This window comes from Cololabis saira, chromosome 1, assembly GCF_033807715.1.
Source record: "Cololabis saira isolate AMF1-May2022 chromosome 1, fColSai1.1, whole genome shotgun sequence".
Lineage (NCBI taxonomy): Eukaryota > Metazoa > Chordata > Actinopteri > Beloniformes > Belonidae > Cololabis > Cololabis saira.
In genome coordinates, this window is record NC_084587.1 from 23003453 (window position 1) to 23026561 (window position 23109).

General features: G+C 39.7%; 1 protein-coding gene across 3 annotated transcripts in view; it reads left to right on the forward strand.

Moving 5' to 3' along the window:
- arhgap10 (Rho GTPase activating protein 10) overlaps positions 1 to 23109 on the forward strand; it is a 60683-nt gene continuing 37574 nt past the window's right edge. For 2 of the 3 annotated variants that reach the window (XM_061718387.1, XM_061718396.1), the window contains exons 1-8: positions 1 to 568; positions 16275 to 16370; positions 16625 to 16686; positions 18508 to 18579; positions 18785 to 18886; positions 21797 to 21907; positions 22400 to 22504; positions 22910 to 23039. In XM_061718387.1, coding sequence (XP_061574371.1) covers positions 415 to 568; positions 16275 to 16370; positions 16625 to 16686; positions 18508 to 18579; positions 18785 to 18886; positions 21797 to 21907; positions 22400 to 22504; positions 22910 to 23039 — 832 coding nt within the window. In that variant the 5' untranslated portion in view covers positions 1 to 414. Of the gene's footprint in view, positions 569 to 14915; positions 15063 to 16274; positions 16371 to 16624; positions 16687 to 18507; positions 18580 to 18784; positions 18887 to 21796; positions 21908 to 22399; positions 22505 to 22909; positions 23040 to 23109 lie in introns of those variants that run through there. The other variant, XM_061718403.1, reaches the window with a different exon arrangement.

Consider the following 23109-nt stretch of genomic DNA (forward strand, 5'->3'; position numbering starts at 1 on the left):
GAGCTGCTCGATCTGTCACTTCACAGACCCTGGAGTGCCTTTGGTGGACAAAGCGGGGATTCTGGACTCCACAATTCATTTGAACCAACTTCCGACGTATTCCTCACCGGGGCAGCGTGGAGTTGTCACCGTCCCGGGAGTCATACCTGGTCGCCATTCCTGGCTTTTTCCTTGAACAGCTCCGTTATTATTCCCGAGTTAGAAGTTAGAAGTCACCACGCTACACACCGCTAGCCGCTGCTGCTGCTGCTGCTGCTTCAAGGAGCTATGTTTTACCAGCTTAACTGGAAACCTCCGGCTGAAACGGCGGTGATTTAATACTGGCCTCGTTTGTTTTTTTAGGCTATAAAAGTAAGTCGCATTTGGTGGCAAGTTTCCCCCCCGTCCCGTCGTTGAACACAACTGCAGAGAGAGATGGGACTACACCCGCTGGAGTTCAGCGAGTGCTATCTGGACAGCCCCGGTTTCAGGGAGAAAATAAAGGCGCACGAAGCAGAGCTGGACAAAACCAACAGGTTTATCAAAGAACTGTACAAAGATGGGAAGAACCTCATCAATGCGACGAAACGTAAGTCTTGGCTGGCACATAAACGTCTGTATTTGTGTGATTGGTGCAACAGCTTTCTTATGCCGCGTTCCATTTGTCCTCGGAAGTGGGGATTTCCCAGTTCCCAGTTGGATTTTTCAACTGGAACGCCCCTGGAAGTGGGATTTCCCACTGGGAAAGTGGGAGAGTCTTCACCACTCCCGAGTTCACATTCCAAGATGGCTGCCCCGGTTGTAAACAGTAGAAGAGAGCCCTGTAAAAATTCGTAGCACTTCATTCTAGTTTTGGTCACACTAAATCAGTCATATACAAGTATTGTTCGGCATATATATGCTGCTATAGTGTAATTTACATTTTTCATGTGGTATATGCGAACTACAAACTTGTTTTCCTACTTTGTAACTGGAACGCTGATAACTCTGCTGTGATGTCATTCTCAGTTCCGAGTTCCGACTTCCGAGGTAAATGGAACGCAGCATTAAAGGCTGATTTATGGTTCCGCGTTAAATCAACGCAGAGCCTACGGCGTAGTCTCTGCGTTGGTGTAACGCGGAACCATAAATCAGCCTTAAGAGTTGCTGCAGAAAAGTACTAAAGTTGCTCTGACAGGTTCTGAGCTGTCATTCTTTCCCTGATCAGATCCTGGAGGCGTTGTCTTTTCTATCGCTGTCAATATTTACTCTGTAATATGAGGGCAGTTTTGAGGTTTACAATGGGATAACAAGTGCTGTCAACACCTTTTACTATTTTCCCACATTTACACACAGTCCCCAGTTGGATTTTATTAGCTCTGTCAGCTCTAAATCTTGTTTTTAAGCACACGTTGTTGAAACATAATCTAAAACGCACTGCTGTAGGAAAATCTAATTACTAAATTAATTACGAAATTCAATCAAAAATGCATTCGAAAATCATCCAACACTGATTATATCGCTAATTTATTGATATTGTTAATTAAAGCAATTGTAAACAACTTTAATCCTGCATGAATGTCATTTTGTTTCTTGTCAGAGTCACTTGCACATGGTTTTCCTTTCTAAAACCCACACTTAGGGGTGCAGTAGTGTGTTTCTGTTGCTCATTAATTCCAGGTATGATTTTTATTTGGCCTTAAGGAGAATTTGCATTCCTTTAAGGTAAAGATTCCGCTCGGGGCTGTTAAACTTTCAATGAGACAAAAACAGTCCCTCTAGACCTTTAGGGAAATATTTCAGGTTGACATAATTCTTTTATATTGCGTCTGTAGATGTGATTGTACTGTGGCATAAGTGATATGTTGATAAGTTTGAGACGATGAAATCAAGTACTGCAGGATCTTCTACAACTCTGGGATGATATCCAGCTTTCTCCTTACAAACTTTTAACCTTATCTCCTTGTGCAAGAGAAGCATGGCTTTCTTCATAATAATTACAGGCTGGTATAATATACCTGGGCTCAATTATATGATTCAAAATGTAATGATAAAAATAAAAAAGTCATCTTATAATGTACAAGCGTAGGTTTTGAGATATAAACAGACAAAGGATTTTCTTTTTTTGATCATTCAGAAGTTGTCTTTGAGTTTGGTAATGTGGTCCAATTTGTGTTAGATGAACATTTATTTTGATGGATTTTTTTTTTATCTCTGTCTCGAAGCAAATGATCTAAGATGGTGTTCCCAAAGTACTTGTCTTTAATTGTGCAAGGCTTTCATATTGAATGTGTAGTATTAATTTCCTTTCTATTCACAGTATAATCTAAAGAGTGCCCGCATAGCTTAATTCACTAAAACAGGACCGGTTGTATTTTCCCTGTTATTTGTTACTGGGTTTCAAAACTGACTTGAAAAATTCTCTGTGCATCAGCAGTCTCAGAAACCCCGGTTACCCAACAGTTTCTGGCTAACTTCAGCAGTAACTAACATGCGTTCTTGTGGTTCCACAGCTGCGTAAAGCCACTCTATGTAGTGGGGCATATAGATCTGCTATGTTGACACAAGAACCACTGATACCCCTTTTACACCAAGCTGGTTCCAGGGCTGGTTCTTTGGTTTTACACAGCCTAAGCACCGGCTCCTGGCTCTCAAAACTGGTGCTACTGTAGCACCAGTTTTGAGCTGGGCCAGGTCTGGAACCACTTTACGTCGGGGGCTACGTGCTTACGTCAAGGGCTGGGGGCGGGGCTGGGGACGGTGTTACTGAACAACCAAAGCAGAATAAACACGGAAGAGCGCCGTTTTTAAACAACGGAGCGTTGAAGACAGCGGTTAAGTTAGCAGACTCTTTTATTATTACATCAATTTATTTAATAATGGATGTAAAACAGAAGCAGCAGTGGTCTACGGTACAATCCATCAACAGTAACGTTGGCGGGCTCCGTGCCAACCGCGAACCGGCTCTAGCACCAGCACTAGCACCAGCCCTGGAACCAGCTTGGTGTAAAAGGGGTATGAGTGGGGATGGTCCGGCAGTCCGTCTCGTAATATCACTTTGTTCCAGTAGAGGTGCACTTTGTTGTGTTGAACAGAAACCAGGCTTGGCCCAAAGCTGCTGTTACTCATTCTGGCTTAAACTGTTCTCCAGTAACCGCGTGAATAATTGTTGTTGAGCTAGTATTTATTTTCATGCTGTTTGCCAATTTGTAGAAGTCTCTCTTACTTCTCTCTCCTTGAAAAGTGTTTTCCAAAACCAGAAAATTCACATTGCATATTACTGTACTGTATGTACACTCAGGCTTTTTTGCTGTGTACAGAATGTCTTTGGACAGCAGTTGTGTTAACAATGCTTTATCATCCTGTATATTTAGAACGGTATAAACATGCCTGTCTTTTAGCAAATATTTCTACTTTATAAACAGTTTTTTATCATCAAGACAATGTTTTATTTGGCAGTCATGGCTTTATGTAGACACATTACATCCTCATTTAAATGAAGTAATGTGGTTTTACCAGGAGAAGCTTCATGGGCTGTTATGGTGAACTCAGATATTCAGCCACATATGGCATATGCATTGATATTGATGCAGAGTTGTGTTGATGTCAACAAACTATACCGTTTCAGGAAGATGAGAAAGAAATGTGATGTCTTGTATTTCATGCCCTATGTGACACTGGCTGGACCATTTTTTTTTTGCTTTTGATTCAAAGTGAGTCGGACAAAGTGGCATTAAATGTCAATAGTGTAGGATTATATATCAAGGGATTGGAAACCCTGGTCATATCCTCCCACTGGGGCTATTGCAAAACCAGTTAAAGTTTCAGGAAGGAACTGATGAACGTTTTCGTATGTGCTGACATAAAGTTATCTCTGCCTAATTCACATGACTGAAACTTCCTTAGTTCTTGTTGAAATTTCTGTGACGTGTTTTGGTCAAAATACCACAGAATTTAAGGTCTCCTCTCAGCCCTGTCCTGACATTTCTGTTGGTAGCTGCCAGTTTTGAGGGGTTGAGTGAGACACTTATATCCACTCCACCCCCTCTTCTGTTGGATGTGCCTCTTGAGATCAATAGTTCAGTTTTGTGCTTTTTATGAAATATATAAATCTGGACCCAATTTGCACTCTGCACACACTGAGGGCTAGTGGTAGTGAGTGAGGGCTAGTGGTAGAAAGTAGGGGATGTATTGGGATTGGCCCTTAGTCTGACATGTGAACATCACCACACACCTACATGACAGGTAGATTTACTCACATGGCAATGAGAACCCCCCCCCCCCCCCCCCCCCCCCCAAAAAAAAAAAAAAAATGGAAGAAAACCAAAGGCTTTTGACAGATTTAAACAGGCCTGACACATGTTGGAAAAAGAAAAGTAAAACGTTACTAAAGTAAGCAAATCAAAACAACACAGACAAGTCCATGACATTGTGCAGCTTTTCGTCTTTATGGCTCCCGCTTGTTCTGCTGCACTTTTAAAGTGACATCATTATTTTGTGACCGAGTACATCCTTTTGGCTACACAGAAGACATTAGTTACGCAGGCAGCCCTTCAGTGTGGCCCTGTGAAATGTTGCTTTTACACATACGGGCCACATGTGACCCAGACCATCTCCAAATGTGGTTTGAGGGACTGGATCTCATTGAATTCTCTTATGTATCTTGGGTACATTTACGATTATACTTAAGTTTGGCCAATTGTGATTGAATCAGTCCGGACATATTTTAAAACCAAGTGTAGGGACCACTGATGCTACATGTAATAGCAGATGGGAACTTTAAACGTCCCAATTAAAACAGGGAAAACTTCAAAAAAATGCACAAAATACAAAATACCTTTGTGGAAGTGCACATCCCATCTCAAGTTCAAACCAAGTTTAGATATTGCCATGAGCAAAGAAGTTGCAAAGAAACCCCATGTGCTAATCAGTCATCAGTTAACATGTTACATTTTTAAGACACTACAACTAGAACTAGCAGTAAGCGTGGCTTTGTATGGGACGTTTGCCCGACGTTTGCCCGACTGCGGCGTCTAATAAAAACATATCTTATATAAAAAAAATAAGACTGTGGTGACGATGTCTTTAAGACAGACTAAACCAAACTTCAGATGCTTGCCAATAAAGTTAAATGAAATAAATAATGAAGAAAAAAGGGCAAAGGAGAATCTATCATGAACGGTTGAGCATTAGTGGTTGTTTGGCTTTTTCTTTTTTCATTGACAAAATAACCTCGGCACCCTATAGTGATCCGCTTGTGCCACTGTTCCTTCAAGTCAAGTATTGGGCAATATGTCTGAGAGTTAACATTGATCAGGAATTGAGTCATGGTACTGGATTGTCATCCAGAGTGCATAAACAATGCATCAGAATAACTGAAACCATGTCAGTTGGTCAAAATAAAGACCACAATGTCATTGAAATGTTGTTGTGGGGAATTAAGGTAGTTGTGGAAGCAAATAAAGAAATGGTTGCAAACCTCATTGAGCTGAACCAACAAAAAGAAGAAGTTATTGCTGATAAGGTTAGTTAAGGTCAAGATCTTGAATAATGGGGTGATATATCTTGCAATGCTTAGTCTTTGATAAGTAATGAAAAATGTAATACCTGTAGTTGACCTGCAGACCTGGTAAAGAAAAGATGATATGTAAAGCCTTAGAATGATAAGAGGGTGCATTTTCTTTTTTTTTTACATAACTGTCTGCATGACCTTTTTAAACAGCACCGGTCGAGTAATTTAAACATCATCCATCTGCTGCAGCAAATTCTCACAAAATAAATGGTTCCCATGGCTTAAACCCATATCTAAACTTAATAAATGACTTTGATATTTAAGTAGAGCTGTTCCTTATTTTGATAATTAATTTGCTACGGCCAGTTATTCATACGTGGCCAGAGTAGATAACTTGGAATGATGATGAAGAAGTATCTTGTAAAGGCCAAAATAATAGATTATTATTGAAAACACTTTTGGTAATTGATGAACTGTTAAGACTGTGCTGCTTTTACTCTGTTTGTCTAGAAAGATCTATACAGATTTATACACTGGGGCAATGTGGGGTCCATCAGTGCCTTGCCAAAGAACACTTCAACATGTGGATTGTGAACTCAGAAATCGCAGCACCAGTTTTCATAGTGGCAAACAGCAGCTAAACCTCCTGAGGAGGACCATGCTCTTCTTCAACTGTCTCATGAGAGTGTGAACATGCGTTTGTTTTTCCTCTTCACAACATATGTGACATAAAATACCAGCAGTTTTCTTCCACTAACTCTGCAACTTGTACTTTTGCATCTCTGAAGATGAAAGGGTTGAAATCCTTTGGTAGGAGAATTTATGTTCTTGGACAGATGTCTTTGATGGGAAGACTTCAATTCGGGAGGCCAAGCTGTGTGTTGGCTGGATATGACAGTCCACATCAGCCTAAATATGACAAAGAACTCGTTGACAGAACTTATTCAGGCCAATTCAGTTATCCTAATTGACAAGTAGACTAGGTTTGTCTGATGAAAATGTTTTACTTTTGATTTGACCTCAGCATGATCTGATGTTTTGGCAGAGTGAAGTTTAGTTGTATTCCACCCTCAGCCTGTCCTTAACTCCCTCTGCTGCTACAGCTGGGAGGATGTCCCACTACGGAAAGTCCTTGGTTGTAAGAGGAAACTTCGAAGCGGGGCCCTGAGCCAGAGAGCCATGACATGGAAGTGCCCGCTAGTGCAGCAACAGACAGATGTGCTTCTGTTTCAGAGGGTTTCCTCCACAGGAACTGTGTCCTGTCTATACCCTCTCAAGTACACCTCATTGTTGTCTTTAGAAAACATTAATTGGTACATTGCTCACCCTGAAAGTTTGCATACTCTATCTCTGAATAGCTTGTTGTTTGTAAGCAGTGTTATCACTTTTGTTGCTTTGATTGTGTTACTGGCTTGTTGCTACAAATTCAAATGGGCCAGTCATAGTTACAACTGGATGCTCTCCAGTAAATCGATCATAAAACAACTGGAGCATTTTTTTTTACCCCATCTTTTTTTTTTTCTTTTCACTTTAAAAAAACCATCTATGGGAAGGCCTTCTTCTCTTTGGCAGATGGGTTCAAGAGCTGCTTGCCATATTGCGCTTTGGCTCGGTGCAGAAGTCTGTAATCGCATAGCTACGTTGCTCTGCCAAAATGTCACATCACATTCTTTTTATTAAAATCGCATTATCACAAGATATTAACTCATGTGGGAGGAGCGCTTCTCATCACTCTCTCCAGACAGAGAGCTACTCTGAAAGTGTGTTATATGGCATTCATCTGGGGCTCTTTTTGTGATGCACCTTTAACTTTAAATTCAATTGTAAGACATTAAATATTAATACTAAGATGAGTCCAGTCCAGATACTACAAAATGTCTGTGTTAAACAGATTAGTTTTGATTGACTGGATGCTGTTCAGTGCAGCGGCAGCCTCGCCCTGCACTCTTATTATGAAGATCAGGAAGGGAAGTCATGAATGAAGTAATGTATGTTTTGTGGGCAGGGACGTGGTGGGAGTGGTTGGCTGAGCCGACTCTGCTAGGGGCAAAGGTTGGAGGCAAGTGGAGCAGAAAATCAGCCTGGAAAAGACGAAGAGTAAAACAGGAAGTACTGTGGAAAGACATAGCATGGAAAGACTGAGGGCCTGGATCAGGCAAGCTCCTGACCTGAGTGGCACATCTGTAGAAATCATAACAAACAGCTCACCCAACATACGCCAACAAATACACTATGGACTTCTTTTAGCAGTTACCCTTTGACATGTGCTTAGATTTTATGGTTTGTTTCAGGAAAGACTTTGTTGCCACATCCAGAACATGTGATGTTGATTATCTTCTGACTTTGAAATGCAGTTGATGAAAATAAGCTAAGGTAATTAAAGGTTATTGTCCTAAGTCTACAGGTTTTTTATATTTCTTTTTTTTCTCCATCTCAAAATGTGATGCTACAGATGTACTGTGTGCTTTGGTATGTTTCCTTTTAGCTGCAATCTTTTGGGTCTCACATATGTATTTAGTGTTTTTTTTATCTTAATTTTTTCTTTAAAAAAAAAAGTTCTTCTTAAACCTTTTCTTCATAAATTTTGCTGGTTGTGCCACACAAGTGTGAGTCAGATATTGTAAGATATCAGGACCTTGGACCTTGGCAAAAAACTCATGTTCTTCAGATGGTTTGGAGATAGTGTAGTTAGAAGTGTCACTGACGGTACCTGCGTGTTCATTTCCTGTAATGAGAAAAGCCTTTCACATACGATGCAATATTCTCTATACTTCCTGTCGGGGTTAGGGCACAGTACAGGCGAGAAGGGTTCGCACATGCAAACCACGTCCATGTAGAATGCCAGTTGGTTGGGGACCAAAAACCATTCCACAAAGTCATTAGTTGACATTAGTTTTTTCTTTTGTGTTTTATTTCAGTTGAGGATTTTAATGCATGCTGTAATGTTCTACCTGTCCAAAATGCTTTAGCTTTATGCTTGGCATTCTCTGCACGAGTTGGGGCTGTTGCAAACGATAGATGACTGTCTCTGAGAGTCCGTGGCAATTGTAGTTCCAAATTGGTGGTCCTATGTCATAGGGCGTGAGCGGTTAAGCAATGGGGCATCTCGTAGACCTTGCAACTAAAAATTGCATGACATGATTTTCCAACTGTGAGAAATCCTGCAACTCTGTCTGTGGACCAGCTACCTAAAATGCAACATGAAACAGGATATTAATCAGAGCAACTTGCCTTTCTCCCTAAGCATGACCAGCACCATATTCTCTTACTGTGCCATTTATACGTTATACGTATTTTCGGCACACATACAGATGTGGAGACATTTTTTGTTACTCTTCCTTTAAAGTCAGAAATTCCACAATGGTCACCAGAATAACTTGAACCTGACAAAAGTAGTGGTAGAAAATAATTAACTGAAAATCAACTAATGAAAATCAAACATTTTCCAGCAGTTCCAGCAATGAGACACGATTATGTTGATGTTTGCATAGACGTAACTGACGTTTACAGGGACGTAACTGACGTTTGCATAGAGTATCTGACGTTTGCATATACGTAACTGACGTTTGCATAGAGTATCTGACGTTTGCATAGACGTAACTGACGTTTGCATAGAGTATCTGACGTTTGCATAGACGTAACTGACGTTTGCATATAGTATCTGACGTTTGCATATAGTATCTGACGTTTGCATGGAGTATCTGACGTTTGCAGTGACGTAACTGACGTTTGCAGCGACGTAACTGACGTTTGCAGCGACGTAACTGACGTTTGCAGCGACGTAACTGACGTTTGCAGCGACGTAACTGACGTTTGCAGCGACGTAACTGACGTTTGCAGCGACGTAACTGACGTTTGCAGTGACGTAACTGACGTTTGCATAGAGTAACTGACGTTTGCAGCAACGTAACTGACGTTTGCAGCAACGTAACTGACGTTTGCAGCAACGTAACTGACTTTTGCAGCAACGTAACTGACTTTTGCAGCAACGTAACTGACGTTTGCATTACAGTCCAATAGAGAGTATGCATTGACGTCACTTTCCCACTGGATCCCCTTTCTCGCACTCAGTGGCAAAACCGGCTGCAACTAGTAGGGGAAACTGTGGAGAAGACAGGATTACAGCTGATTATCGGCTTAAATTAAAGGCAGTTGGACTTGACAGTGACCCGTACAGTTACCCGAAGAACCAGTGGTCCATGGAAATTAATATTTAGCCATGAGTTTACTGATATTTATATGTACTTAATTTCTACGCCGGTGAAATACACAAAGCAAAGCTTGAAGGCATACAAAAGTCTTGACGCTTGGTCCTACTTCAAGGCAGGATTTGTTGGCGAAATTAAAGTGATGAGGACACCGAACTTTATGATTTGACCGTTAAACGTTAACTACCCAAAAATCCAACATTACCTAATACAAAATGGGAACCGGAAATCCACGTTTCGGTGCCTGGAATCCAGTTGTTTCTGCAAATTGCAGCGATCCATTTGTCTCTCATAAGCTTATTTTTCAGCAGTCTGTAAAACGATAACTCCGATTTCTTGCTAAATCTATGAGTAGAGGCGATCGCACAACAGCTCTTTCCAATTTTAGATGTTTTTGAGTTGCTCAAACTGAAAGTTTACGCTGCCACTCAGTCTTTCTGCCACTCAGTAGGCGTAACCCGCTGTGAAGTTGCATCCGTGACGTCATGCGCATTCCCTCTATAGACCGTAGACCTCTGAATGAGAAATGCCTAGCTACTTGGAGATGGTCTTATAGCCTTTACCTTTAGCATGCTTATCGAACTTATCTTATGCTTATCTTTTTCCTTCTGATCTCCTGGTCTATGTTCAGTGTGGTGTACACCATGATGCCAAACAGCAGTCACAACTTTCACCCTTTGAATAGGCAGACTGAGTGATTGCAAGACTGAAGACCATTGTGAAGCCAATTACAGGAAACATGTTTTTTCTAGGGTTCTGAACTAATTTTCAAGGCCAGTTTCATTAGTTTTTGTTTCATTAAGAGCTCTTAGATGTGTTGATGAAGAGGAAGAGTTACAGTAAAGAAGAAAAGAGTACTTTTAAATGCATCTGTTAGGCCCAAGGTGTTGATGATTTCTTTCCACACCAAAGCTTTTCTCTTTATTTCAAAATGTTTATTTAAACTCGTATCGTGCTGCACAGGAAAGTGGAGCATTGCCAAAATTAACTTCCTCTCCAATGTCTTTGTGGCCTCTCAGGTTCTCTGCAATTGGATGGATTGAGGTGTTATCACAGTGCGCTGCTCTTAAGTTGAACATTCTTTAACTTTGGTTGAGGGTGCTGGGATGGCCGGCATGTTATTGCGATGGGCTCAGCATGGTGCAGCTCAGAGAAATTCTTGTGTATTGCAACCAATAGGTGCACCCTCCTTGACATTATATCAATGTCTATCACTGCATCTTATCTTAAAGGCCTTTTAAAGCCCAGTCATTTTTTTCCCTACAAGGCCTGTGTGATTCAGATTTCCTTATTTCTACTGGGCCATACATGTCAACCCTGTCCCTCTGTGGCTGACTGTATGCAGCCCAAAGATTTGTAACTGCATGCTCTAAATATGCATGTGCATGGATCAAGTTCTCATTTAGACCAAAAACAAAGGAAAGGCAAAGAAAAATGAGGAAAAGATGCATGTCTTAGGAAGAAACTTGTAAATGAATCTCCCATTTCCGCACCTCTGCAATTTACTGCAGGATGATTACATGCCCATGCATGCAGTTTCAGTGTAATTGTCCCAAAAGGTACTACGAATAGTCAAGTGTGTGTCTGTACACATTTTGAGTTAAAGTTATTTTGTCACGTGCATTTTTTTTGTTATCTTTTTAATATTATTGTTGAAAAGAAAAATCCTACATGTGAGGTATCTACAGTAGCCAGAGTGTTGTGTTTCAGCGCTCACGTCATTCATGCTTATTTTCTTGTCTTCGTTTGTCCTATTGTAGAGCAACCTTTCTTGTAATCTCAGAAAGATGTAAGGTGGGGTCTGTATGACTCATGCTTCGAAGCCAGTGCACTGGGGCCTCTGGTATTCTGCAGTGAAACTAGCCAAGTCTGACAGTTCCCAGGTTTGCTCTGAAATGCCTTGCTTTAAAAGGCAAAAATAAGGCGAAGCTTTTGCCTTGAACTCTTACGTGTCTTGGTGTGTGTGGTATTCCTATCTCATGATAGCTGTCTTGGAAAGCAGCTATCATTTCAATCTGTTATGTAGGTCTCTCTTCTGAAGCTTTGTTTAATATCCACTTCTTGGGTTTAGTTTATCTATGCTGTTAAGTTATCAAATGACTATACAGAGATAGACTACAGTCACATGTTTTTCCTGTCTCTGTATGTTGCTCCATGTCGATTATTACTAGGGTATCATGTAACAATACTTGCATTCTTAATGTTTTATGTAATCAAGTCCCCTGCTTGGCATGAGGGAATCTTGTATTAACAGTCCGCTCTGCAATCATTTGAACATGCATGTGGTCAGATGGTGGATTGGGGGTGATTCATGCACCAGCCACATATGGCTCTAATAAAGAGCTCACATATCTCTTCATTCACATCAGTGTTCTTAGAGTTCCCATTTATTATTCCGAGCCATTTGTGTCTGCTTTTAATAAACAATATTGGATGTAGCAATAAAGTACTATAAATAGCAAGAGACCTTTCGCTTTACACTTCCTCACATCAACTAATATAATTCTTTTATTTTCCAGATTTTGTGGGGCTAGTGGCCTTTATTGAAAGTAGGTGGAGAGAGAGAAAAAGACACGCAGCAAAGAGCAACAGGCTTGGACTCGAACCTGCGCTGCCTGCACAAGGGCAATAGCCTCAGTAAATGGCACCAGCTCAACCCAGAGTCATCCAGAGCCCTCCAGAGCCCCAAACAAACACAAATTATGTAAAAGGCTCTACAAAACAGAGTCATATGTACATGGCACCTAAAAATAATATACCTGAATTGTCATCTGTTTCAGTCTGCAAACTGTGACATTGGACATTGCCCTCATCTTGCATCACATCAAGCACAACAAAGTGGTGTTGAGGTGTGTCGGTGCTTGGTGTGATATTGTCACAACAAGCTTTTACTATGTTGAGCAGCTGCTGTATTTTTCACTCAACAGTTAGTTTTGTTTTGGGATAACTTGACTTCTACAACTGACCAGCAAGTGTCTTTCATCACCAAGTTCACAGCTCCAGGAGCAACTGAATATGACACGTCATTAAAGAGCTTCAAGCACTACCTCCAAAGATGATGAAAACAGAATATACAATTTCCCATTTCAGTTGTAACAAAATGGCATCTTTTAAATGTTGTATTTGCATAATATAGGAATGAAAACGTCCGGGTTTTGGCGAAGCCACTCAAGCACGGAGCTTATGAAAACAAGACGCAGCAAAATGTGAGAATGAAATACAAACTTGAACTGTTATGGTGTAAGAGATTTTTGATTTACAAAGTGCTCTTATTTTCCCTGTGATCCTCTGGCAGACTTCTTCGGGGATGTAGAGGCTCTTACTGCAGAGACTTTGAAGCCTAGATTATTGAAGGGCAAGTACTCTTAGTTACAGCAATTATATCAAATGATAGACACATTGGATCAAGTAAGAAGGAAAACCTCCTGTGCTTCAGCAAAGGCTGGATAAAAAATGAAACAAAAAAATAGGCAAGATTATCATCCAACGAGGGAACCTCATTATGATTTGTTACAGTTTAATTTTGCTTTTGCTTTTGCTTTTGCTTTTGCTTTTCATTTGCTTAGGCTAGTCTACTTGTTTTTGATATAAATAATTTGAAATACATTTTCTCAAAATCACTTTTAGAAGAAATTGTATAACAGATGCAAAATAAGTCAGTAAAGATTTCAATATTCCAAAGCGTATTTTTGCTGTAGATGGTGAGACAGTGCATCAATGAACTGAAGAAACAATTACTAACTGAATATTAAATGTGGAGATAAAAATGTTTTGGGAAACAAGTAGCAGGGGATTCCAAGGGGGTGGGGGGTAAAGTAAAACGAATACAGGGATTGAGTAGATATTTGGGGGAAAAAAATATTTGGGAGACATTTAATCAATGAGTAAATCAAAAAAATAAATATCAGTATCTGCACAAAATTTAATGAATGCAGTTAAAAATTAAAGGAAAAATAATGCATTAATTATGACCCAAATTAAGATTCTTGTGATTTGTGTAGCATTTATTGGCATACTGATTAACTGTGTTTTTATATTATTCTCATATATAAAAGAATGTAATAAAAAAAAAATGAATAGAATATCAAAACATTTCCATAACAATTTCTGAAATTGATCATATTATTTAATCACTTTTCTAATTACATTTACTGTGACAGTGTTTAAAGCGGTTTTTATTATTGTTATTTTATTTGGGTGTAAACATTTCAGAACGTTTTTATCATCCAAATATTTAAAATTAATTCATTTTTATATGTTTGATGAGCCATCCAGACTGATGTGGCTTCTACGAGCCGTTCAGATTCTGCTCCCGTTGTTACGTAACGCCGGGAGCGATTTACATAGGTTGGCCTCCGATGCGTGAAACCACGCCCACAACTAACTCTGCCGGCCGGAGCTTCCGCTATTTTTCCGTAGCGGTGTATTGCGTCATTCGCGTCATCGCGTCAGGCAGACAATCAGCACAGTGCCTCATTATCATAGCCGCCCGCCCACTCAGAATCCCGCATAGAGAATGCAGTTAGAGAATGGGAAGATAAAGACATGGCTCAGAGGCTGAATTTCTAATTTATTTAGCAATAACAATCAAAATCTTGTTTTTAAGACATTCAAGGCCTGTTTAAAATAGGTATTAGATGCCAGGTCAAAGGTTAAAGGTCCCCTTCAACTTGATTCTGCTAGTACAAATGTAACAGGGTTTATGTCAAAAGCTGACTTTGAAATAAATGCTTCAACAACTATGAATGTTGACTCAAAGGTTTGCAACTTCAACCATGTTATGCCTAAAGTATTGATTCACTGATGGTACATTTGATGTGCCTGAGTGTCAAGATGTTCAAGAAGTACATCAAGATAGTTTTTGTCCAAACACAGTAAAAACTTATCATTGATGTGAAAATATGAAAAAAACCTTTGAACCTAAATTCCTTAAGTATATATTTTTTTCTTTTTAAAGAACCCAAGTACACATGAATGAACAGCAAGGTTTCGCTACTCTACATTCTGTTGTACCAGTTTACGAAACAGAGCAAGCCTTCTGATGATTAAGATTTGATGAAGATGGAATAATACAGGACATTTGTAAACTGTCTTTATGTTTTTCATTTGGCCCAAGTATGGGCCTTTGACTACGTTAACTAAAAAAAAAAGAAAAAAAAAAAGGTTTATAATTTTTCTAAGTTTATTCTGTGTGTTGTTTAGTGTGTGTTGCATTGGTCTTGAAATGTGCAATTAGCTGTTGATGGCCTTAATTGTTAGTTTTGATTATCATCTTTAGTTAGTTTGATTACTATCTCTCTGTATAGTGTAGTTTGATAACCATCTAATCTGTCTATCCATCTGTTTTATCTAATCCATCCATCCATACATTGTGTCTTTTCCGGGTAAGTAATCCAATCTTGTGTTTAAGCTGCTGCTTTTACATGCATTTCACATGGTTCTCCTTGGTTATAACACCCTCAATCCCCCCAATGAACACACACACACACACACAGTACAGCACATTTCCTCCAACTTATATTTGAAGGCCTTTTTAAAGAGTAAACACTTGTAAGTACTATCATACGCAAACTGGCCCATTGTGTGGGGCAGTTTCCTTACTTCCGCTAGTTCCATTATAGATTGACTGACGTTTTTGTGTCCTTTAGGATTTTATAGATTGAAACTGAGATAAAAAGTGAGGAACAGTCAACTTAAGACTTTGTTTTAAAGGGATATTTGAGGTTTAAGCTGTGCCCTTTGCCTCAGGCTCGGACAAACATTTTTCAACACCTCTCACATGTTTGGACTTTAATGCAGATTTTAATCTACTGGATTTGTTCACACACTGCAAGTGATCTGCAAGCGTCTGCCCTGTTTGGAAGTGTGTTTTCTCCTTGTGCTTACATGGGTTTGCTCTGCCTTCCTTCTACAGTCTAACAAAACCCACGATAGGTGTATGAGTGCATGCTTCTTTGTCCTGTTTGGGTCTTTTGGTCCTGAGATGACCTGGTGTGTCCTGGATGGACAAAGGTTCTTGTTTGCCAAGAAGATTGTTTAATGTTGCATTCTGATACTTGAGCTGAAAATGCTGAATAAACTGAAAATCAAGAAGTACGTATTTTTATTTTTATCCATATTTTTGAATCATTCTGTACATCAGCCTCCTTCATTGTTGGCACATTGTCACTACACCACATGCTGTTTTTCTTTATTTTAACTCCACTTGTGTGACGTTTGACATGCAAACGTAACGATTGATTTGCACTCTTTTGGTGCATGTTGAGCTGCAAGATCAGTAGCCACAAGTGACGCTCAACAGGATGTGCCAGTCTGTTGCCACACAGCATGCTTGACATGTAGTTAAATGAAATATTTACTACTACCTTTCAAGACAATGTTTGATACCTCTTAATCTTTATTGTTTTACATGTTGTCTTATATTATTACATTTATGTTGAATAAAGATATCACAGGCTCAAATGTTGTCTACTTTAATAAAGACTTTCAGATGATACAGCTGTGGTTATGGCTTTGTTACATATTTTGCAGCCTTTCAATACAGTTCATTTAATCTTTTTTTTTTTTTTCTATGTGTGCTTAAATTGTTCTTCCAGAGCTTGGGATGGCACAGCGAAAATTTGCACAGTCTCTGGGAGAGTTTCAGTTTGAGTACATCGGAGATGCAAAGACAGATGATGAGAGATGCATTGGTAAGTGTGGGTTTTCTTTCTCACACGATGAAAAGCTAATAACTGGTTTTGTTACCACCACATAGACATGCACTTAAAATGTTTGTTTACACTTCTTTCTACACCAGAAAATTATGAACACTCATTGGTTTGCACTCATTCCTTATAATCACAGTACTTTAAACTGTGTCTGGTTGAAACGGAGAAAATAAAAAAGAAATATTTCATTTGTGACAGTGTTTTTGTGTTTCTGCTTGTTTTTGTTTGTTTTCCAGATGAATCTTTGCAGGAGTTCTCCTCATTCCTCAGAAACTTAGAGGACCAAAGAGAGCTGATGGTGAGAACAACCAGCTGAAATTTCCTTGCAAACTATGAAAAAATAACAGTATGTGTGTTGGTGTACATGCAGGTGTAATGCACATGCTGCAGTTATTTCCTTAGTCCCCCTGATGTGGTTATGCATTTGTTTGAATTTTGCAAGAACTGCTATGAGTTTACGAGACAAAATGTGGTCATAAATTCCGACCTTTTTTTTCTGCTCATTTAATAGGGCATTTGTGACTTACTGATTCACAGTTTGCAAGCTACCTCATTTTTCTTTCTGAGCAACAGCCATTGGGTCCAACTTCATCAGCCATTTCATAGTTTGCAATAATTTGATTTATGTTGTATATGTTTACTGATGGTTGTGATTCAGAAGTCAGTAAATTTGCATTAATGTGCATCTACATGGCATCTGTACATTAACACATGCTGATATATAGGACGTGGAAGTAATAATATTGATATACTGTACATGCATATACATTCATCTCTGCCTTGGTGCTCCAGTGTTCACTGTGTGAATGCCTGCAGTGTTTACATTTTTTTTTTTAAAGTTTACACCTGTTACTACCTGTATTTCGTAGTAGCAACACTGATTGTTATACGCCACAAATCCAGACATGTGCTCATTCTATAGTTATGTCCAAATCTCTGCGCAATCTCAGCACTCGGTCGACACGGCAAACCAGTTCCTGAGCAAGTGCACTAGTATAGAATGTGTTTGAACAGTTCCTCACCTCGTGCTTGTCTAAGGGTCACTACCACCTGCCTGGGAGTGACTGCAGAGAGTATGGGAGTGCATACTGACATTATTACACCTTAGCTTTAAATACCAAGACACATGCCACCATTGCAGTTTGTGACAAGAACACAGCAATCAGCTCTATTGTCATAAAACTAGCTTCTGACTCAGGCAAGCTGTTAAAAGCTTCTAATTTAAACTACAGAGGACAAACCTTAAACTGGAAGGGTATTGAACTGCTGAACTGAAATCTTTTTCTTTGAATAATAAGATAGATGACCAGTGATACTCCTCTAGGTAGATACGCATAGTTTACAGTGCACTTAATCCTGTAATATTGTAGTTTCTGAAGGATAAGGTGAGAACCTGTCATCATCTGACTGAGATCACTGTTGCACCACGCTCAGACCACAGTGGTAAGCACTGATCAGCAAAGGTTGATGTTATCATGTGCAAAGTAAGTAAAAGGGAATACAGGCACAGACACGTCCTGCTGTCAGCACGGCAGAAACGGCAGAGGAATTTTACTCTGATGTTACAACATAGTAAGAGGGTACCGGAATGGCAATGTCTCACCTCATTGCAGTACTTTCTTGCTTTTTAAGAACACATGGAGGAATCAATCACCTTTTAAAGGAATGTAGTTGTCAACATTTGAAGTGGATCAAATACACATTTACATGCAATGCCTATAATGTAGTACTCTGAGCAAAGCGATTGAGGGCCTGGTGCATCATTTACCATGACTGCAACATGATGACCCTTAGACTGACTCGTATAGCACGAGCAGAAATGTTGAAAGCTCTAGCACAAAGTGTAAAAAGGCTGGATTTAAAGTGTTGTTTGGAGGAAAAAAAAAAAAAGCACATTAAATAAAACCCAGGCCAACAAAGTTAAACGTTGGAGCATTCTTCAGCGTTTGAACAACCACCCAATAACCCTAATCAAAAAAAGTTTGATCTTGCAGCAGCCAAAAAGCAGCACCCCTGGATGCCAGACAGTTGTGAATAGCAGCCTCTCTTCATTTGGGATGATGATAACGAAGGAATTTCTTTTTTTTGTAATTTGGATGATTATGTGCTCTTTCCTTAGATGAGAAACATCACGGAAACTTTAATGAAACCTCTAGAGAAGTTTAGGAAAGAGCAACTTGGAGCACTAAGGGTAATGTAAAACAGTTCATTATCTTTTTCCTCACTACTGTATGTTTGATCTTTGTAAATCTGTTGGTATAACTGGTTAACTGTAATGATTAGCAGCTAACGAACTGTAACCCCCACATCAGTCTAGATTGTGTCTGTTCCCTCGACCCCAACAATAATAAAAAAGTGTTTTTCTGTTCCTTTTAACTGTTTTTCTTTTACTTAAGGCGGAAAGAAAAAGGTATGAAAAAGAAACTGAAAAGTACTACAGCTCTCTGGAAAAGCTTCTGAATTTGTCAGCAAAGAAGAAAGAGCCACAACTACAAGAGGTATTTACCTTTGCCTAAACTCTCTGATAGTTAGAACACGCTGACTTGTTAAGCGATATGACAAAAAGTCTGATTTAAACAGAAATCTTCTTGAGCTTGTTTTTGTCCCTGGTGCTCTGAAGGAGAGCGTTACCACGCAGCTTGGTGGACCTTGTGAGTTTCCACTGACATGCCTCGGGCAGTGGTTTGCTTCAGTTGCCTGAAAACGAACTGTATTCTTTTGTTCTCTATCAGTGAGACCAGTTGTGGTTTCCTACAAGTTGTGAAGCAATTATCTCTGCACCAAAATAACAATTTACATTAAGAGTTCATCATCCTCTTAAGAAGAAATGCAATGCTTCTGTATTCCAGTCTTTGTTCCATGTTGATAACGTGTAAGGCTTGTTCAAAAGTGACAACAACTCAGTCAATGAAAATCATTCCACAAGCTGTTCTTGTCTTTTTGACTTTTATTATACAAGAGTTGACGGTACAAGCATCACTGTGCACATGCATAGACCTAGTAATTCATTCACAGCCACTCAAATCCTGAACTTTGTCATCATTTCATTTGCTGTTACGTCAGCTCGCTGAACAGTGAATATATTGTGGAGCCCAGAATGGTAACCTGGAGATTAGTTGTTTAACAGATGATAAATTAAATCTCTATGTTAACAGCACTTGTTAAGTAAACACTGTTAATACAATCTTGCCGTCATACAACTATACAGTAAAAACTTAACTCGGATAAAAATAGAAACGTTGTAAATTTTGGATTCCTTGTCATTTAAAGACATGTTTTTTGTTCTATTTCTTGACTAAAATGAACCCCGACGAGAAGAAACTAGCCCCAGCCAAGCAAAGTCTCACATTATTGTGGCCCACAGCTCCCTTGCCACACCTCTACAGCCTCACCCTGCTCCTCAGTCATGGATCTTAACAGCCCCATCATCATATTCCCACGGATCAGGAAATACTAAAGCCCTGTCTGGCTCTTCCTCCCACCTGTCTGTCTCCAGCAGTCAGGTGACGAGGAAGCTGGAGAGACTGTACTGGAAAAAGGCTGCAGGTCCAGATGGTGTCAACCCCAGAGATCTGAAGGGTCTCTACAGGCCAGCTATGGGGGGCTCCAGAGCACCACATATGTCTCAGTCTGAGTCAGGACAAGGTTCGGGGACTGTAGAAGACATCCTGCCGTTTTATGGTATCATAAGAAAGAAAAGAAAATCTCATTTGTATGGCATCGAGAAATCTAGACTTTTAAATGAATAAAAAAAGCACATTTTAGGCCTCAATCCTCATGGGATTGGAGTTGAAGATACCATCATTTTTATAGGACAGCGAGCCCATTCTTATTTAGAGAGAGTAGGCATTACTGACAGGATTCCTGTCTTTGATTTCTCCAAACAGGCCACACTTTGTGAGACTGAACTGCTGCGCAGTAAAAGCAAGTGAACAGTAAAAGCTGAACATTAGTTCAATATTGGATGAAAAAGCGGAGTCCTGCGAAGATGCTTTTTGAACAGATATGACTAGAAACGCAATACTCTTGCTGATAATAAGAAGGGACAGGCTGCACATCTTAAAGATGCTGACATCCCTCAGCATTTGCAGCAAGATGTGTGATATCATAGAAGTCTTTTGTTGAGTGCAGTTATCTGTTGGAGCATCAGAGCAGGTGACTCGAATAAACTGGCAAAAACTGATGCAGGAGGCTTTTGTCTCTGTTCTGGGCGGTTCTGAAGACTGTGGCGCTTATTGCAGAAAACGATGTTGCACATGCTTCACAACACAATGTGCAACACTACACACCTTCTACACAACATGCTGGCAGAACAGCGAGTGTTTCCAGCTGTTTACTTCCTCAGCACTTCTGGTGCAGGGTATGTTTTTCCGCCTAAACAGCCTTACATAACAGCTCTCTACTTTAATATATTCTTTAACAATATCATCTCAATTTAGAAAAATTTACAAATTAAAATATATTTCAATTCTAGAAGGAAGCATCTGCTGATTAGATGTTCTCTGTGACGGAATTCTAAGAAGAGACAGGTTCCATTAATTAGTAACTCTTAATCTTCAGTGGATTTTCAGTGGAGTTTAAATAAATGTATATATTTAGTATTCTGATTTTTAGCGAGTGTCAGTTATGAACGTCTCCTGCTTTCTTGTGTTCTTTTAATGCACAAGCGGGTAAAATGGATGCACCGGTGTCGGATAACGGGGCAGATCCATGAGGTCGAGCTGTTCTCTTCAATTTTATGTGTTCAAGACTTGCTACATCCCCCGTGAGCTGCACATTCAGCAGCAGTAGCAAGGAAATGAGCCTTTTGGAAACAACTGCTTTTCTGCACTGATGTAACATATGCTGCTGATATGTAACAGCCTGGTCTTGGTATTGAAATGGGTGTTAGAATTGTTGGATCCCCAGCAGGTACAGATAATGCACTCAGATTTATGAGTTATAATCCTATTATCTGATTTGACCTAGCGTGCCTCATTACTTCAGTCACTGGCACGCTGACCTTAAAGGAACACTGTTTCATTCTGCTGTGAATTTTTGTTTTATTGTCTGGATGACACTCAAGTTCACTTTGACTTTGACTGCTACCGCTTCTTCCCGTCCTTGAAGAGGGATCATCCCCATTTGCACTTCCTTAGCTTTTCTCTGTTTTTTTTATGAATCATTTATCTCCATGGGGTGCCCTTTCTTTGTCTGAATCGAGAGGATAACGTTGTATAATTTATACACAATACAGCTGAAGACCTGTTTAAGAATGTTTTATTGTCTTCACTTCAGTATCTGAAAATAGTCACTCCTGCAGATACTTCTAGTTTCCCAAACTGAGGTGCAAAAAAGTATCTCTTCCCAGCTTCCACGCAGGCATCTGTGGCTATAATTATTATGTTGTGTGTTCTCCACCTTTCCAGGCAGACGTCCAGGTGGAAACCATGAGACAGCATTTTCAGGAGGAGTCACTGGATTATGTTTGCAAACTACAGGAGATCCAAGAGAGAAAAAAGTTTGACTGCGTGGAACCTGTAAGTAAATGACTGGAGAGACGTGGAAGCACGGGTGGGGTGTCTTTAAATAAAAGACTGTCTTCAATCAGTCCAGATGTGCTTTTCTGTTCATGGCTTTAACATCTAAATCCAGTTGTTGTCATTCAAAGTATACACTTAGAGGCTGTAGCTGGAAGAACTCTTTTAAGACATAGCAAAAAGTATGTGTTTGTACTAAATGGATTTTAGTTTAGTTTAGCGAGTCTGCTCAAACTTTTGGTGCAAAGAAAGAAAACTTAAGAGGGAATGAGGCCTTTGAATGTTGTTGTGTGTTTCTTTAAGCACAGTGATGCTTCAGGGAAGAGGTGTTTTCAACTGATCTTGTAAATATCGGTTTCAGTCTTGCATGAAAATGATATAATGTTTCAGTCATATTGTGTCATAATGTGAGGATGCTGTTTTAACCCCCCCCCCCCTCTTTTTTTTTTTTGCTGGTTCTTTAGAATTACATCTCTGATTTCTTTCTTTTAGATGCTGGCCTTTTTTCAGACAGTCTTCACCTTTTATCACCAGGGCTTTGAGCTCGCCAAGGACTTTGATCATTATAAAAGGGCACTGCAAATCAATATTCAAAATGTAAGAAATGTTTTCTCAAGTTTTTCTCATCACTTTTGTAATTTAGATGAAGATTGATTCTGTTTCCATGGTCTTACAAAGGTAAAAGAAAATCCACTAAAACTTTAAAAAACAAAAAAAAAACAAAAGCAACCTTGTGCCACTGCCTCAGCTTCTGTAAGTTGAAGGTCTAACAGTGTATTAGTTTTGGTTTTACTGCCTGCTTATCTGGAAGAGAGGAATATCTTCAGCTGTTTGGTTTCTTCTCAGTTTCCTTCTGAGATTTACATTAGTGCATGCTATTCATCAAATGTCACAGTATGGGACTTGCTGAGGAATTATTTAGCGTTTCATTTTCAAGGTCATCTAATTGAGCATCAGGGAGTCAGTTCCTTGAGTATATTTTCTGCTTCCTCTTCCTCCCAGACCAGGAGTCGATTTGAGGGCACGCGATCCGAAGTGTTTGAGCTGATGAAGAGGATCAGAGAGGCACCCCAAGACTACAGACAGACGAGCTCCATCAGCTGTGAAGGCTATCTCTATGTACAGGAAAAACGTAAGGCGTTGATAATATCTGAATATGTTATCATACACTCGAGGCAAGAATGTAAGCAACGCCTGCAAAT